Genomic DNA, 17,821 nt, shown 5'->3' on the forward strand with positions numbered 1-17,821 from the left:
GCCAAGATCTCCTACCATGTCCAGTGTCTGAGGCTCTTATGGAGTCAGGCAGGGTATGAGGAGAAGGGGAGTCACCTCAGGCAGGGGGGTGGGGGTTTCTCTGTGTAGCTCTCCCTGTCTGTCCTGGAGTTTGCTTTGTAGACCAGGCTGGTCTGGAACTCACATCGATCCGCCTGCCTCTGCCTCCCAAGTGCTGGGATTAAAGGCGTGTGCCACCACTGCTCGGTTTAAGGCAGAGTCCTGTAAGGGGAAGCCACTGTGTGGACGCAGGTACTTTTTATAACGTTCCAGCTGATGCTTGTTTTGTTTGAGGCTGTAGGATTTTCATCTCTGGAAGGATACAGCCTGAGGGGAGATGCCATCAGAGTCTGTGTTTCCCTGAAGGGGAAGCAGGTGGAATTTTAGGCTCGGCACATCTTTCTTTACCAAATTGGAGCAGTCAAGGCATAGAGACCATCTCTGATCGCTTGATGGCTGCAGCTTTAGAATGAATTAAAGGCAAACATAATGTTACCTTATGGAGAGGTTAACTTGGTAGAGCAGTGGTCCCTGAGAGGTGTGCAGGCTAGACACTATGGATTCTGGAGGAGAGAGGAACTACATGGACCTAGACACATGGCCGCTTAATCAAAGAATTTAGGAGTCTTAACTGATGGGGAAACTTATGTGTGTGTATGTTTTTGTGTATGTGCATGTGTGTGTGTGTGTGTGTGTGTGTATGTGTATGGATTTGTGTTTGTGTGTGTGTATTTGTATAAGTGTGTGTGTTTGTGTGTGTATTTGTGTGCTTGTGTGTATATGTGTTTGTGTGTGTGTGTTTGTGTGTGTGTGTGTTGCTAATGTGATCATCATATCCACCCCCAAACGCTGGGGTAAAAGGAGCCAGTGTTGCATGAGCACTTGACCCAGAGACTAAAGTTTAGAGCCTTCCAGTGTGGCTGATGGCTGCTCTTAAGGACTGAGCTCAGGCTGGCTGTGCCTTTGAAGACCCAGGGCCATGTCTGTTCTTGACACCGATTGGCTCTGTGATCTGAGGAAAGTTCACCTCTCCTCACCCGAGCCTCAGTTTCCTTACCTCTGGGATGCTGGAGTCAGCTAGGGTAGTTACTGTGGTCTTTCCAGACCTAGAACAAGGCACTAGATTCCAGTCATAGTGGAGGATAGAGGACAGTGTGTGTGGGCGATGCTGAATGAAAACTGACGAGAAAGGATGGGCTGAAGTGATTAATGGGTTCAAGTGAGTCACAGCAGGAGGGTGTTCAGAAAGGGTTTCCTGACTGTAGGGGATGCAGGGTCTGGGTACAAATACCACAGGGTCTCTATCTCTGGAGATTACAGCCAGGAAGGGAGACCTTCCACCTGGGCTGGTTTAGTAGAGAAGGTTCTAGCCACAGTGAGGCTAGTGTCTGGCCTGCCCATCATGTTTACCTTTAGTCATTCCCTTTAGTCCTTGTGAGGGGCCAGTGGGAGTAAGTTTTAAGGTTAGCCTTGGGCAGGAAGGAGATGGGAAAAAGGGTTAACCATTCTGTTTTGGGACAATGGGAAAGAGCTGGGGACCCCCAAGGCCACCTTGACACCAAGGGTATGTGGCATATGGGGCCTGAGCAAAAGGAGCAAAGACCTCCAAGGTGGCTGACTGTCCTGCACCTAGGCTGAGGAACGTCATGGCAACATTGAGGAACATCTGCGGCAGCTGGAAGGACAGCTGGAAGAGAAGAACCAGGAGCTGGCAAGGGTGAGGGCACCAGGCAGCCATCTTGGCCTCCTCTCCACCCCCCAGGGCCACCTTACAGGGTGGTGTGTGGAGGGGCACGGAAGGGACAGGCCAGGGAAAGAGCTTGCATCGGGGCAGGAGGCTCACAGATCAGGAGGAGCTGGCTGCAAGGCTAGAGAAAAGGGTCTCCGAGAGCAGATAAGGGCACAAGGGACAGGCAGAGAACCCCGGTGGACATGGATGGTTCTGGAGGAGGGTGGTGACAGGCCTTGAGGTGGCCTAGTACCAGATGGCCGGGCCGTGCAGGTGCGCCAGCGGGAGAAGATGAACGAAGACCACAACAAGCGGCTGTCAGACACTGTGGACCGGCTGCTTAGCGAGTCCAACGAACGCCTGCAGCTCCACCTCAAGGAGAGAATGGCCGCCCTGGAGGAGAAGGTGAGGGGGCTTGGGTGGGCAGGGAGGGCATGGGGCTGAGGCTGTAGCTGTCTGGAAGGGCTGAGTCGGCATGGAGCCCTGCTGACCAGAGGAGAGGGATTGTGTGCGGGGAAGGCATACGAAGGCACAGTAGTAAAGGCCCCCCGGGCCACAACTGCGGAAGGGAGGAGCATTCCTGGCCAGGAAGGGCCATGCTGGCCTGGAGAGGTAGGCCAGGAGAGGAAGACACCTGAGAGCAGGGTCATTGGTCAGTCAGGGCCCCTGGCTCACAGCTGCTCTCCCTCAGAACATGTTGATGCAGGAGTTGGAGAGCTCCCAGTATCACTTAGAGGAGCTACACTAACTACCACAAGGTACCCAGCTGCCCACGTGTGAGGGCCCGGGGAACATGCCGCCACTCTGTGAGAGCCTCTCTTAGTTGTTCATGCACACGTTATGCCATCGCCCTCCACCGTTGCCCAACACGGGCATACAAAGCTCCATACAAAGGCTAGAGAAATGGAGGCTGTGGGCATAGGCCATGGCGTCGACCCCGACTCGGCCCACTGAAGGATGTAGTGGAAGCCTCTCACTTCTCTGAGGAAAGAGTCCTACATGCTGGCCATAGCAGCCACTGTCCTCAGAAGTGTGTGGCACAAAGACCTGATCCTTTTTGCTGCCTGGCTTCATTTGCCTTACAGGCGGTGAGGGGGTCAACTGGCCTGTAGAACTCTTCTCTAGGCAGGGTCCGTTTCTGGCCTGGCCCCTCGGTCAATCTTCTGCTTGTTTCCCCGCCGCACCTGTTTTCTTTGGCGTCATCTGCGGCCCTAGCTTGGGGCCCTTGGCTTTGGACTTGGCAGTGCAGTCTTCTACTGTCCCCCAACTCTGCTCTCCTCTTTGCCCTTCTCTGACTCCTACCCTTCCCTCTCTGCCCCTCCCCGGCCGCATCCCACCCTGGGTCTGCCTGGCACAGGGCCGCCTGTCTGAAGAGATTGAGAAGCTGCGCCAAGAGGTGGACCAGCTGAAGGGTCGAGGGGGGCCGTTTGTGGATGGCATCCACTCCAGGTACTAGAGTGTGGGACTCAGTGCATGCTGGGTAATGGTCCTGAATGGACCTTGAGGAAGGAGACTCCCTCACCAAAGCACTGCCCAGGACCTCAGGCTCTTCCTCTATTCCGGATGGGATGGGGGTGCCAGGCTCCCCCCACCCCCTTGCTCAGAGAGCTTGGCCAGTCCTTCAGCTCATCTGAGTGCTTAGCAAGGGAACCTGTGTCCTCTAGAGGGTGCTGAGAGGCTAGGAATCAGTGGTGCTCCACTGCTGTGGGAGTAGGCCATGCTGCGCGGATCCTTGCCAGAGGACACACCCTTGAAGGGTCCTCTGAGGTACACACTCTCCCCTGTCCCACAAGACCCTCTGTAGAGTTCACCGCTCACTGTAGTTGTTTTGAGACATCATATTTAGGATTGCTGTTTGAGATCCGAGGACCATCCCAAGTTCAAGTGGGAGACAGTGGACAGAGAGACATCAGGGAGGGTGAAACGAGGCAGCGGACCCTCCTTCCTGTTGGAAGTTGAGATGCTGGGTTACTTGTGTGGGGCTTGCAGCCATACTCTGTGAAGCAATTGGTATTGAACTCAGTTCTCAGATCAGCGAGGTAGGCTGAAGGTGAAGATGACCGGATGCAACTGCTGAAGGTTCTTGGCTCCTGGTTGTCTCTGCACGTCAAAGTCTCTTAGACACGCTGTTCTTGCTATGTCAGGGAAGTGGGCATTAGCTATTGGGAAGGCAGTTAGGGGAAGTGTACACATGTGTGTGGATGAGCAGGGCTTGGATGAGGGAAAAGGATGCTGGGCTGGAGGTGAGAGGCCTCTGCAGGACTGAGATAGTGTCCTGCAAGTGCCATTTTCCAGTTCCTGCTCCTGTGTAGGGAGGGCGTGAAGAGGAGGTAGTGGGACCACTCTGATTTCCCCTTCCCCCGTTGGTTGTCCCGAAGGAACGGGCTCTCAATGAACAAGAACTGACCCAGAGTAACCAAGCCCTTTGCTGCTGCTTGCTTTCCTTGCTGACTGGGACTTCTTGCCTTTGTCTGTAGAGCTGCTAGACCCTTCACAGAAGTGAGGTGGGGGAGCTGGGTAGGAGCTCCCTCTTCCCAGGGACATGGCATAGATTGTAGGCTTCTGTGCCTCTCTGTGTTGGGCTCCATCCAGGCTTCTGAGCTGAGCGGGCATCGTGGAAGTGGCACAGAGGGTCCTTCCAGATGCCTAGACATTGATCCTGGGACCCTAAGGTCTTGCACCTGGGATAGACACGTGGGGCAGGCAGAGTGGATTCTCCAGCCTGCATCTGTGATATAGCTTCCTGGGGATGTGGTCGCTGCATCTAGGTTGAATTTTAGCCAGGTGTTTGACTCAGGTTATCAGGAAACTCACACAAAGATGCTAGAGAAAACCAGGAAGCAGGGCCTGGGGAGATGGCTCAGTGGTTAAGAGCACTGTCTGCTCTTCCAGAGGTCCTGAGTTCAATTCCCAGCAACCCCATGGTGGCTCACAACCATCTGTTCTTGGCTCTGATGCCGTCTTCTGACATGCAGGTGTACATACAGATAGAGCTCACACACACACACACACACACACACACACACACACACACGTGTGTGTGTGTGTGTGTGTATATATATATATATATATATATATATATATATATAAAATATATAAAATAAATAAATCTTAAAACAAAACCAAGAAGCAAAGACCCCCAGAGTTAAAAAGGCTCTTAGAGATCATCTCTTTGGATTCCTCTTTGTCTCCGGGCCAGGAACCCTTCTGCATGGCTGTGATCACAAAGCCCAAGGCCCTCCACTTGAATACCTCTCTGACAGGGAGCTCAACTTTTAAAAAGCATCCTCACACTTCTTAATAGGAGACGGTCCTGTCCTACAGAAAGGACCGTTGTTCCCTACAGCTTCCTCCTCTGGGTCCATTTGACCCCTGAGCAACAGAGCGGGAGTGGAACCTGGAGCTTCCATGGCAGCTCTCCTGATGTTCCAGACAGCTGTGTCCCATATTGCTTCTCTCCCAACTGGCCATTCCCCCATCGCTGGTCCCTCTGAGCTGGTGCTGCCAGTCTTCAGGGCCCGTCTTTTCCTTCCTGCCACTCAAGGTCACATGTGGGCAGCGCAGCAGATGTGAGGTTCTCTCTGAGTACAGCCACGCACGCGCCCCCAGGTCTGCACCGCCGCTATACGGCGCTGAGGGAAGAGTCTGCCAAGGTGAGGGGTGGAGGGATGTATGTTGGGGTCCCCTTGGGGGATTTGGGGTCAGTTCGGCTGTGTGTCTGGCTCCAGTTACACAGACGACTGGCGTGTGGTGCAAAACCTCGCTGAGCCTTCTCCCCTGTCAGTGACAGCTGCAGCCTTGGGGTTGGGGCTCTTGTCAGCTGCGACAGCTGTGATGCTCCCCCCAGCCCCCAATTGCCTCAGCCTCCCAGTGGGCAAGAGGTAGGGGTGGAAGACGGCCAGCGGTCCCTGAGGCCCACCACAGCATGTGTGCGTGTGCCTGGGTGTGCACCATTTGTTTTTGGTGGCCAGAGAGGGGGCTGCAGGGGTAAAGTGGAATGAACAGGCTCCCTGGAACAGAAGTGTGGCTTCTAGTGGTGAGAGGAGAGAGATGACAGATTAGCTGCCCCTGGGCAATGGCACCTGAGAAGCATCTGTGAGTTTACACTGTTGCCCCAGGGAGATGGTAGGCAGTGAGAAAGAGAAGGGGCAGCAGAGGGCCAGCTGCCCTCAGTTGTCAGTCCTCATATGCTCTGGGGCCCCAGAAGGTACGGAAGGAGAAAGAGGGGACACCTATTCTGATGGGGAAGGATTTACTTTTACTTTTGAGAATCTAATCTGAGCTTGGTGTGAAGCTGTGTTAGCATACTTGGAAGGCCGAGGCAGGAGGTTTGTGAGCCAGTTGGGGTAACATGGCAAGAACCCATTGAAAGAAAGGAAGAAAGGACCGGGCGTGGTGGCGCACGCCTTTAATCCCAGCACTCGGGAGGCAGAGGCAGGCGGATCGCTGTGAGTTCGAGGCCAGCCTGGTCTACAAAGCGAGTCCAGGACAGCCAAGGCTACATAGAGAAACCCTGTCTTGAAAAAAAAAAAAAAAAAAAAAAAGAAAGGACGAAAGGAAAGAAGGAGGGAGGGAGGGAGGGAGGGAAGAATGGAAGACAGAAAGGAAGGAAGGAAAGAAGCAAGCATGCATGCATGCAAGGGGGCAGGCAGGGAGGCAGGCATGCATGTTGGCAGGTCAATCTGAACATAGTTTGAAGGCCTCTTCTTTTCTCCCTCTCCTGATTCTTTTTTTGTTTTGTTTTTTGTTTTTGATTTTTGAGACAGGGTTTTTCTGTGTAGCCTTGGCTGTCCTAGACTCACTTTGTAGACCAGACTGGCCTCAAACTCACAGTGATCTGCCTGCCTCTGCCTCCTGAGTGCTGGGATTAAAGGCCTGCGCCACCACTGCCCAGCCCTCTCCTGATTGTTTACTCTGCTGTCTACAAGAATACAGCAGCTGCCCAGGTGCTCCCCTCCATGCAAAGGAGGCAGAAGGGGACACTGGGGCCTTGGGTGGACAGACTGTGTTAGAGCTCTTCTCCCCCATTTTCAGCAGCTCCCATTTTTAGCAGGCTTCCAGAGATGCTGATGCCATGGGATGGAGGGGGTCTTACTGCTGCCCCTCTCATTTGCTAAGGACTGGAAGCCATCACCACTGCCGGGGGTGTTGGCCAGCACCACCACCACCACCACCACGCCTGCCTTCGACAGTGACCCTGAGATCTCTGATGTGGACGAGGATGAGCCCGGGGGCTTGGTGGGCACTCAGGTTGATGTCATCTCACCCGGTGGCCACTCTGATGCGCAGACCCTGGCCATGATGCTTCAGGAGCAGCTGGACGCCATCAACCAGGAGATAAGGTGGGGCAGGCTGAAGGCTGCAAGGGAGGACGGGCCCTTTGCGTCCCATCTTACAGCTTAGGACCATCAGCCGTGGATGCTCTGTGGGCAACGGGCAAAAATTTGGCTTAATACTGATCCCAGAGGGGGGAGGGCTACAGATGACTCTAGGTGTCATTTGTCCCCTCCAGGCTGGAAGGTGGCTAGGCTTCAAAAGATGGAACTGTCTGTGTTCCTGGTGTGACCATGGTATGATTGTGAGGAAGCCAGCTGGGGGTGGGGGTGGGGGTGGGGGCCTTGTCAATGTTATGGTCAGCTGAGGGGGTGTTGTGATTTGCTCCTGGAGACATGTTAAGTGGCTGAGCCAGGGTCTAAGCTCAGGTATAAAGCTCTGCCCAGTGCCGTGCCTTTTCATCTCTGAGGGCACATCAAATGGAACCGAAGATAGGGTAAGTTGTCAAAACCCTTATTTCATCCTGCGTTTTCTAGTCAGCTTATTTATGGTACTGTCATGGAGCGAGGTACAACTGACAGGCTGCTGAGGTCAGACTTTCAAAGTTGAGAAATCAGTGTCAAGACACACACACTTAACCACAGGGCTGCAGTTTTTGAGCCCTAGAGGAAACCAGTAGCTGTAGCTAGCCTTTCCCATCACAGCCTACTCTGAACAGCTTCAGAGTGGGGAAGGCGGGGTCTCAGGATAAGGACATGCTCCCTGTCTTTGAAGTGCAATTGTCCTCTTGCTATCAGTGAGCGTGAGTGCGCATGCGCCTCTCCCCCAGCCCTTTACTTTCCTCGGACAGAACACACAGTCTCCGTATGCTCCTCATTCTCAGTGGAACAGAGGAAACCTCATTAGGGGTTGGCTTGCATTTAAAAAAGCCCTGCTTGGGCACTCCTAGCAAAGAGGATCCCCCCAGAAACGGCATCTCCTGAGAAAGTGAGAGACAAGAGAGCTAAGCCTGCTAAAGGTCACTCCTGTAGCTAGTGCAGGTCAGGGATTCTCACTGCGATGGTTAGTAGTTCATTGACCGAAGAGCTTCCTTCCAGAAATTGGCTTTTGTTAAGCCAAAGAGACCTGGGAACCTCCGTGGTGCCTGCCTGTAAGTGTTACCCACCTTCGGTGCCACATTGTTGAGTGCAAGGCAGACCCAGCACCACCCCCTGCTGCGTCTTCCTGGCTAATGGCCAGGTCTGGTTTTGCTGACCTGCAGGATGATCCAGGAAGAGAAAGAGTCCACTGAGCTTCGTGCTGAGGAAATTGAGACCCGTGTGACCAGCGGCAGCATGGAGGCCCTCAACCTGACACAGCTGCGCAAGCGCGGCTCTATCCCCACCTCCCTGACCGCGCTGTCCCTGGCCAGTGCATCTCCTCCACTCAGTGGCCGCTCCACACCCAAGCTTACTTCCAGAAGTGCTGCTCAGGATCTGGACCGGATGGGGGTCATGACCCTGGTGAGTCTGTGCAGCGGTTGAGAGGCTCTGTGATCCCTGGGCCTGTCTCCATCATCCTGGCATCTTTTTCCTGTGGCATGACATGCTAGGTCACCAGAATGGGCCTTCTGGGTAGGAAAGGGTTTGCAACATCTTCCCTGCTCCCTCCTTTGGATGGTCACACTAGGCATAGAGCCATGCCCACTGCCCAGCTGCGTTCTCTTCTTTAGAAGGAATGTGTCTTTGCAGGTGCTCCTTGCTGCTGTGGTCCTTTCTCCAGGCTGGTGTGCGCCCCTGATTCCTCTGCTCCCATCCTAAGCAGGCTTACTCTTTCCTCTTTCTCTTTTTCAGCCCAGCGACCTAAGAAAGCATAGGAGGAAGCTGCTGGTGAGTGCTGCCCGACACCCAGGTACTAGTGGGTTACCCGGTTACTGGCTCCCAGGCCCTTCCCTCTGGGCTTCTGCCCCCGGCCCTGGGGTCTGAGTTTACCTTGAGAGGCCACAGGGCCTCCCCGCAGCACTCTCCGGTCTTCTTCGGATCCTCTGCCTCATCTGGGCTGGGTAGGCAGGCCCCAGCTCTCGTCCTCTACCCCCTGACAACCCCACTGTCTGTTCAGTCGCCAGTGTCTCGGGAAGAGAACCGAGAGGATAAAGCCACCATAAAATGTGAGACTTCTCCTCCTTCCTCACCCAGGACGCTGCGGCTAGAGAAGCTTGGCCACCCCGCCCTGAGTCAAGAAGAAGGCAAGAGGTAAGTAGGGCAGGCTGCTCTTCTGGTCTCTGTCCCACAGCCTCTGAGGGGCTGCATCTCTCCGGTGGGTCTGAGGTGCTTGGCTGCTTCATTTGCGCTTGGGACACCATCAGGGATGGATGTTCCCACATCTCCCTTGGTCACCTGCTTTGGCCACACCCCTTCAGCCCCACCCCTTCCCTGAACTCTGACTTCCATCTGTCTCGCTGTAATTGAAGTCTGTCTCTTCTCACTCGCCCCTCCTGGCTGTCATCCTGTAGTGCCTTGGAGGGTCAAGACAGCAACCCCAGCAGCAGCAACAGCAGCCAGGACTCCCTACACAAGGGCGCCAAGCGCAAGGGCATCAAGTCATCCATTGGCCGCCTGTTTGGGAAGAAGGAGAAGGGCAGGCTGATCCAGCTGAGTCGGGATGCCACAGGCCATGGTCTCTGCCCCCTCCCCAGCAGAGGGCTGGGTGGGCACTGGGGAATCTGCATCAGGAGTGCCTGTTTCTGTACTGCCATATTTGCCTGTCTTAGGGCTTGTGGGTGGGAGCCATATGCCACCGGTAGATGGGAGTTTTCTTCGAGCTGTGTCATGTTAGACCGGGCTGCCTCATGGGGTGGTGGGTTCCTGTGCCTAAAAGGGTCAGGCAGGGCCTGGTGTTCTCTGACCTGACATGCTGCAGCATGGAGCCTGTGTGGAGGCAAAGTAGGCTCCCTGCCACTGTTTTCACTTTGGAACATTTCTCATGGGCACTATAGGACCTGCTGGGCAACTGTCTTCTTTCTTTCTTTCTTTCTTTCTTTCTTTCTTTCTTTCTACCTTCCTTTCATTCTCTCTCTCTTTTCTCCTCCTCCTCTTCCTCCTCCTCCTCCTCCTCCTCCTCCTCCTCCTCCTCTTCTTCTTCTTCTTCTTCTTCTTCTTCTTCTTCTTCTTCTTCTTCTTCCCTCCCCCCCACTTTCTCTCCCCCTACTAGGTCTCTGGGCTAGCCAGCCTCTGTTTTTTGCCCCTCCAGGCAGTGTCAGTCATTGGCTCCCTCTCGTGGCCTGAGCCTCAAGTTGGACTGCACCAGTCATTGATTGTATCCTAGCTCCTGAAAGTTGGATCACCACCAGACCTTACTTCTAGGTGCATCTGGTTTTCACAAGACTCACTATGAAATCTTTGGCTTCGTTTGTCCCATTCCTAGGGAATGCACTCAGGGCTTCCTGTGTACTAGAAAAGTGTTCTACCATTGGCTTATATTCCTAGGCCTCTGGTTGTTTTAAGACTGGGTTTCATTGTGTTATACAAACTGCCCTTACAATTCACTCTATAGTCAATGCTAGTCTTGAATTTATGGTCTTTCTGCCTTAGTTTCTCAGTAGATGGGATCATAGGTCTAAGATAACAGGCTGAGTTTTAATTATTATAACTGTGTGTGTGTGTGTGTGTGTGTGTGTGTGTGTGTGTGTGTGTGTTTGTTTGCAATAGAGCCTTGCTGTGCATTCTTGGTCAATCTGGTACTTGCTGTGTAGCCCAAAGTGGCTTTAAATTCTTGGTACTCCTTCTGCCTCTTCTTCCTGAGTGCTGAGACTACAGTTTCTGTGGCGTGGCAGCCTTCTTGGTGGAGAAGGTGGTTGGGCAGGAGTGGCTCTTACGTCGCTGTGTGGCAGTGCAAAGCTGCAGTCACACTTAGGGTGTGTGGGGCACATAATAAACATGTGCTGTGTCTTAACTTGCTCCACTTCTTCCTTCCTGTTTCCTCTCTCCCCCTCCTCTTCCTTCCAATATTCCCCCAGTCATTTATTCACACATTGAGTAACTCCAGTTCAGCAGAGTGCTAAGGGCATGGCGCCTTAGCTCAGGGAGCCTGGCAGCCAATAAAAGGGGAAAAATAAGATTATTCCAAAACACTGTGATAGTGGAGATAGCTCAGGTGCTTTAGGACCCAGAAGTAGCCATGGAGGGTCTGAGGAAGGGGACAGACTTCCTCCCCTGGGCAGCTCTGAGCTGAAGCTTGTAGGGTGACAGGAGATAGGGTGCAGCTTGGAGAGAAGGAACGATGTGGGGAAGAAGCCTGTGTGTGCCACTGTCTGCTCTAGGAGAGGAGGGACAGGTGGAGAGATGGGGGCAGAGGAGTGGATGGCTAACCCTGACTAGCACCAGAGCCTAAGAAGGGAATTAGAAGTCCCCCTGAGTGGTTGGGGCACTGATGAATCACTGGGGGTGGGTGGGTGTTGGCCAGCTAGAAGAAAGGAACCATGGGACCTAAATGCATAATTAGACCTTCCCAGACTCCACATCCCGGGGGAGGTGTGACTCCGCACAGAGCTATCTGAGGGAAGAGGGGGCTGGGAATGAGGCGAAGCAGGTGAGAAGGGCGCGCGGAGGAGCCAGCCATAGGAAGGTCGGCCTGGTGGCGGAGGCATGCCCTGAGAAGCTGTGTAATGTCCTGTTCCCCTGCACAGCACCATCACCTAACTTGTCAGCCCTGCAGACTAGTTTTCGCATTACCCGCACCTGCTGCCCCACAAACTCGAGTGGCCAGGCCTGCGGTGACTTCAGTGACAATGCCCTGTCTCAGGAAGTCTTCAGGGTTTCATCGGGAGACTGTCAATAGAAGAGGGTGCAGGGGGTTCCCCCTTGGTAGGCTGTGCAAATCAGTATACCTGGAGAGAGAGGCTGGTGTGCAAGAGGACACCCAGAAAGGGTGTGTATGTGTATGTGTGCAGTGAGTGTACACAAAACTAGGCTGTTATAAAATGAGTGTGTACGAATATGTACACATGTACACACACACACACACACACACAGAGAGAGAGAGAGAGAGAGAGAGAGAGAGAGAGAGAGAGAGATTGAGAGAGAGAGAATAGGTCTCTCACACACAGATAGAGGTAGATGACTGATAGATGGGTGGATAGATGATAGATAGATAGATAAACAGACAGACAGACAGGCAGACAGACAGATAGCGGGGCAGCGAGTGCAGAGATCGTCAATAGTTCTCTATCAAGTTAGGGTTGTTCTTTTTGAATTCTTGCCTGTGTCCATTCATATTTTCTCTTGGGGTTTGCTTAGCTCCCTGGCTTAGAGAAGTAATGGGCTCTGTCTAGAATTCTAGAGTGTGACAACTCAGAGCCATCTCACTGGGAAACACTCCCAGGGCTGAGGCCCCCCAGGGGATGGGTCAGTTCGTGTCCCTGGTTGCAGAGTGCGGAGACTAAAGGAGGCAGCCCTGGGAATAAAATGGGGAGCCATCGAGTTGGGTTGCTATGTGCTGTGGAGGCACCTGCTGCTGCTTCTCTGTTCTCTTGGTCCAGGCCAAGGCAGAAGCAGAAGAGCTGCTGACATGCCCGTGTCTTCCTTTCCAGTTCTGCTCACAGACTCCGAGCTCAGTCTGCAGGAACCAATGGTACCTGCCAAGCTGGGGACCCAAGCAGAGAAGGACCGGCGACTGAAAAAGAAGTAAGAGCCTCAGGCCAGGTGCTACGAGGGTGGCCCAAGCCCCCAGCTGCTTTGCTTCCCCTGTTTTGAGCTCAGAGAGACAGAGCTTGGTCCAAGCAGGCACATCTGAGCAGCTCTGCATTGAGAGCAAGGCCTTAGGCTGATCCTAGGGAACAGGAAGCAAGAGGGTATGGGAGAGTAATCTGGGACCCATGGTTTTCTTGCAGGGCGGGGCCCATGGGGATGGCTAAGTCAGTGTGTATGAGGTGTGAGAGCACTGTGGGCATGGAGGGGGTTCCTGCCCCACTTTGAAGTTTCATATTGCTTCAGGCAGAGAGCCCAAGAACTCAAGAGTGGGGAAGTGGGGAAGTGGGGAAGTGGGAGCCAGCTCTTGGCCCAGACTGAAGTGGTCCCTAGGACTCAGATTGAGAGAGAGAGAGAGAGAGAGAGAGAGAGAGAGAGAGAGAGAGAGAGAGAGAGAGAGAGAGAGAGAGAGAGAGAAGAGACTAGTGAGCCTGTTGTTCCTCCCCCAAGACACCAGCTGCTTGAAGATGCTCGCCGAAAAGGAATGCCCTTTGCCCAATGGGATGGCCCCACAGTGGTCTCCTGGCTGGAGGTGAGCCTGGGCAGGGAGATGCTCTAGGATCTGAGGGAAGTCCATGCGGGGTCGGTTTCCCCATTCCTACCCAAGTCAGGATAGTCCTCTGTGAACCTAAGCCACTTGGGTCTGCCCTCCGGGTTTGTTTGCTTCACACCTTGGTTTGGTGGGATGAGGACTCCCATGCAGCAGGTGTGATGCCCCTCTAATTTTACCTGAGGTTTTCTCCCAGATAAGTACGAATGTGCCATACCAAGAACAAGGGAACAGATCACCGAGATGTCAGACTGCCCTAGAAGTAACCACCCAAATGATGCTGAGTTGTTCCTCTGTGCCCTGTGCCTGTAGCTCTGGGTGGGGATGCCAGCCTGGTATGTGGCAGCCTGCCGAGCCAATGTCAAGAGTGGCGCCATCATGTCCGCCCTGTCGGACACAGAGATCCAGCGGGAAATCGGCATCAGCAACGCCCTGCACAGGCTCAAGCTCCGCCTAGCCATCCAGGAGATGGTGTCACTGACCAGCCCCTCCGCTCCGCCTACCTCCAGGACTGTGAGTAGCCTCCTTCACTCTCAGATCCACAGAGGTCTTGACACAGTGTTTGCATACTCTCCCGTTGGTCTTCGGGAAGTTGGGAGCGTTGAGTTGATACCTTAACTTCCCATCTGCACAAAAGGGCTCCCTGCTGATCTTCAGGAGAGTACAGTGGATTCTGGGAGGGTCCCAGCAGGTCTGGTTCCCATGAGCCACTGGTAGGCTCCATTTCCCCTTGCCTACCTGACAGTGATTGCAGGTCTCTGGATAGTTTCTGGGATGGACTGCCTAGAGCTAGACAGTGGGGGAGCTACGGGTTGGGCCCGTGGGTGGTGGCAGGAGAAGGGAGAGTTGTCTTTGGAGCCTCCTGCTGGGGACCTTGGGGGACCAGGATGCCTTCCTCTCTGCCCGCAGTCTTCAGGGAATGTCTGGGTGACCCATGAAGAGATGGAAACCCTGGCAACATCTACCAAAACAGTGAGTCTGTCCCTTGGCCCAAGGACCAGTGACACCTGGGACGATTAAGTGAAAGGTGTAGGAAGCCCAAGGGGCTGGCAGGGACCTAGCATCCCTGATGTTGCCTGGCTCTGTTCTCAGGGTGGAGGACTGTGGGAGGGCAGGATGAGACTGGGAACCAGGGTTGTGTATGTTGGAAGTTCTGTTCCAGCGTCATAAGCCCCTTAGCAGCCTTGGGCAACAGAGGGCTCTGTCCCGCTGTGGGCCTGAGTCACAAACTCCATGTTCTTGGCTTGGTCCCTGGTGGAGTGTGAGGGAAGAGACTGGCAATGCCTGGCATCTTGCTGGTCCCCCAGTCAAGCCTGGGAACCAGGAAGTATGTTTTGGTTACACAAAATTTTTCCCAATTCCACAAACACGCATGTATACACCACCTTTCTCAGTGGTCCTGACAAGCTTTGCCTGGTCACCCACTAGCTACTGGGGTGTCTTTTCCCTCTTTTGGCGGAGCCTGCGTGGAGGCTCCAGGTTTCTTGACTTTGGTGTCTCCCCTGACATGCGGCACTGGTTCCTGCTAGGACAGTGAGGAGGGCAGCTGGGCCCAGGTAAGATCTCTCCCTCCCTCATTAGAACTACTCAGAAGGTCAGGGCAACATGGCTCCACCAGGCTCTCTGAGTGACACAGCTGGTTCAGTCCAGTGTGTGTGTGTGTGTGTGTGTGTGTGTGTGTGTGTGTGTGTGTGTGTGTGTCTTTGTCACATGTGGATCCCTGAACAAAGTTCCTTCCCCTCCCCCATCCCCCACCCCCGCTACCACCTCAAATTCCTTTTTCATTCCTTTTCTGCTTTCTCTTTCTTTCTTTCTTTCTTCCTTCCTTCCTTCCTTCCTTCCTTTCTTTCTTTCTTTTCTTCTCGGAGACAGGGTTTCTCTGTGTAGCCTTGGCTATCCTGGACTCACTTTGTAGACTAGGCTGTCCTCAAACTCACAGTGATCCTCCTGCCTCTGCCTCCTGAGTGCTGGGATTAAAGGCGTGCGCCACCACGCCTGGTATCCTTTTCTGCTTTCATAGGATGGCAGGTGAGGAGTGCTTGCGGCTGGGCCCCCAGCATGCCGAACCCTTCACAATTTGACGCTGTTCATGAATGATGAGGGTTAGATTTATGCACTCCTCTTCCATTTCTAATCCTTCCAAGGGACACTCTGGCGAATGAGTCTTTGGTTCATGTACCCCACGAACAAATATTTACTGGGCATCCACTAGGATTGGCCTCTCTAAGCTTTCTAAATGAGTAAGGGATAATATCAACGAACAGTTTAATGGACTAAAAGGACAATGTTTACAAACACAGGGACAGTGTGGGATTGTGGCCACTATGGTGGAGAATGAAGCAGAGCAATCAGAAGTGTAATGTTAAGTGAAAAAAGCTAATTCTGGTGGCTGTATAGAATTTGATAAATCAAAAGACACACAAAGTTTGTAAAGGCTTTTGTAATTTTGAGACAGGGTTTCTCTGTATAGCCCTGGCTGTCCTGTGAACCAGGCTGGCCTTGAACTCACAGACATCCGCCTGCCTCTGCCTCCCTGAGTGCTGGGATTACAGGCGTGCGCCACCAGCGCCTGCCTAAAGCCTTCTTTCTTAGAGTAGAAACACGGTAGACAATAGAGCATAGCAGTTTTGTGTGGGAGGGACAGGGGGAACAGGGTGCAGGGGAAATTTTCCTTATAAAATAGGATTTTTCAGTTTGAAAACATCAAGCAGGGCAAAGGAAAGGTGGTAGAGGGTTGCTGAGCCTTTCTGAAGCTCAATGGTCAAGGAGCCCCCACTTGCTCTCGTCCAGAGTCAACGCCTTGTAGAGCGGGCTTCATAAGAAAAGTTAACAGTGTGAGTAGGAATTGTCAACAAAGGACCTAGAGATGGTCAGGCCTTTAGGGAGAGAATCTGGCTCTCCAGGTACAGGCTACTGTCCTCTGCTTTTTGTTGTTTTGTTTTTCTTGTCTCCAGCGAACATTTAGTCACTCCCTGGGCTACGGGGATAGTCATTGCCCAGAGTCAGGCTGTCATCTTCTGCACGTTCCCTCCGCTCTGACCTCCGCGCTGGGTCAGCAGGCTTGGGGCTCACGGAGATAAGCCGGCAAGCTGTCCACACCCCCCCACTATACATTGCCTTCCAGAGGTGACAGGAAGGACTCTGTCTTTTCTCCTCCTTGGACAAATGCTCTCATTCATTGGTGTAGACTGGAAGTTCTCAGTCTCTGGGTTGCAACCACTTTTGGGGGTCAAATATCAGATATTTACCTTATGATTCATAAACAGTAGCAAAATTATAGTTTTGAGATAGCAAAGAAATAATTTTGGGGTTGGGCTCTCCACAGCCTGAGGAACTATAAAGGGTGGCAGTGCTAGGAAGGTGAGAGCCGCTGCTGTGGGCCGTTGCTACCTGAGTGGAGCTGGCTTGTTTTGAGACCCCGAAATACATCTCTTACCTCCTATTACTACCAGCTCCTTAGTACAAATAGGCTGAAATGTTTTGTTTGTTTGTTTGTTTTGATTTTTCAAGACTAGATTTCTCTGTATAGCCTTGGCTGTCCTGGACTCACTTTGTAGACCAGGCTGGCCTCGAACTCACAAAGATCCTCCTGACTCTGCCTCCTGAGTGCTGGGATTAAAGGCGTGTGCCACCACGCCCTGCAAGCTGAAATGTTAATTGAACAGTTCTCTCTCTCTCATGGGTGGAGGGTGGATTGCTGTTTCTCCCAAATAGACACAGCATCTGTAACCTGTTGGCCCTGCCTCGCTGCCTCCCGTGTCCTCTTCCTTCTCATGTCCACAGACCCTGGCCTACGGAGACATGAACCACGAGTGGATTGGCAACGAGTGGCTGCCCAGCCTGGGGCTCCCTCAGTACCGCAGCTACTTTATGGAGTGCCTGGTGGATGCCCGGATGCTGGATCACCTCACCAAGAAGGACCTGCGGGTCCACCTCAAGATGGTGGACAGTTTTCATCGGTGAGCCAGGCTGGAGCCAGGGCCACCTTCCCTGGTGTGTGGCATTCCCCCGAGCCCTGGGGCTCTGTCTTCAGAGATGATGGGGCCCTGTGCCTCTTTCTGGGGCCTGTTTTGGATGGTAATAGCATCGTCTCTGAGTTTCCTCTCACTCTGGATTTCCTTGCCTGTCTTTGGGCTTGCTGCGTTCTCTGTGTTAAGCAAAAAGGCTTACAGGGAATCTGGCATTGAGTTTAGGTACAGTATTTCTCCTTGGGTGTGTGATAAAATACCCTGTCAAAACCGTCTTGAAGGAAGGAAGGAAGGAAGGAAGGAAGGAAGGAAGGAAGGAAGGAAGGAAGGGCTTGCTTTGGTTCACAGTTCTGGGGCACAGCGCATTGTGCTGCGGAAGTGAAGACAGCAGGGACTTGAGGCAGCTGGCCACTTGGTGTTCATAGTAGGAAGAGGGAGATGAGTGCTTGTGCTTGGCTGGCTTTCTCCTTTATGTACAGTCTAGGACCCCAGCAGGGAGCGGTGCTACCCACTTTTAGTGAGGGCCTTCATACCTCAAGGCTGTACAACTTCAGCGCCA

At 53.3% G+C, this 17,821-nt stretch overlaps 1 protein-coding gene across 4 annotated transcripts in view; it reads left to right on the forward strand.

The window, feature by feature from the left end:
- The window catches only part of PPFIA4 (PTPRF interacting protein alpha 4), a 50,305-nt gene that overhangs the window by 20,435 nt on the left and 12,049 nt on the right, over positions 1–17,821 (forward strand). For 2 of the 4 annotated variants that reach the window (XR_014781996.1, XM_084796150.1), the window contains 15 exons: positions 1,652–1,735; positions 2,021–2,152; positions 3,105–3,196; positions 5,292–5,400; positions 6,866–7,089; positions 8,283–8,523; positions 8,854–8,889; positions 9,119–9,252; positions 9,513–9,676; positions 12,588–12,681; positions 13,195–13,276; positions 13,607–13,807; positions 14,204–14,266; positions 14,824–14,850; positions 17,078–17,253. Coding sequence is in view for 2 of the 4 variants with exons in the window: in XM_084796150.1 (XP_084652276.1) it covers positions 1,652–1,735; positions 2,021–2,152; positions 3,105–3,196; positions 5,292–5,400; positions 6,866–7,089; positions 8,283–8,523; positions 8,854–8,889; positions 9,119–9,252; positions 9,513–9,676; positions 12,588–12,681; positions 13,195–13,276; positions 13,607–13,807; positions 14,204–14,266; positions 14,824–14,850; positions 17,078–17,253 (1,859 nt within the window). In the remaining 2 variants the exon portion in view is untranslated. The remainder of the gene's footprint in view (positions 1–1,651; positions 1,736–2,020; positions 2,153–3,104; positions 3,197–5,291; positions 5,401–6,865; positions 7,090–8,282; positions 8,524–8,853; positions 8,890–9,118; positions 9,253–9,512; positions 9,677–12,587; positions 12,682–13,194; positions 13,277–13,606; positions 13,808–14,203; positions 14,267–14,823; positions 14,851–17,077; positions 17,254–17,821) is intronic. The other 2 variants (XR_014781997.1, XM_084796151.1) reach the window with 1 other exon arrangement.

Source organism: Acomys minous, assembly GCF_964271855.1.
Source record: "Acomys minous genome assembly, chromosome: 1".
Lineage (NCBI taxonomy): Eukaryota > Metazoa > Chordata > Mammalia > Rodentia > Muridae > Acomys > Acomys minous.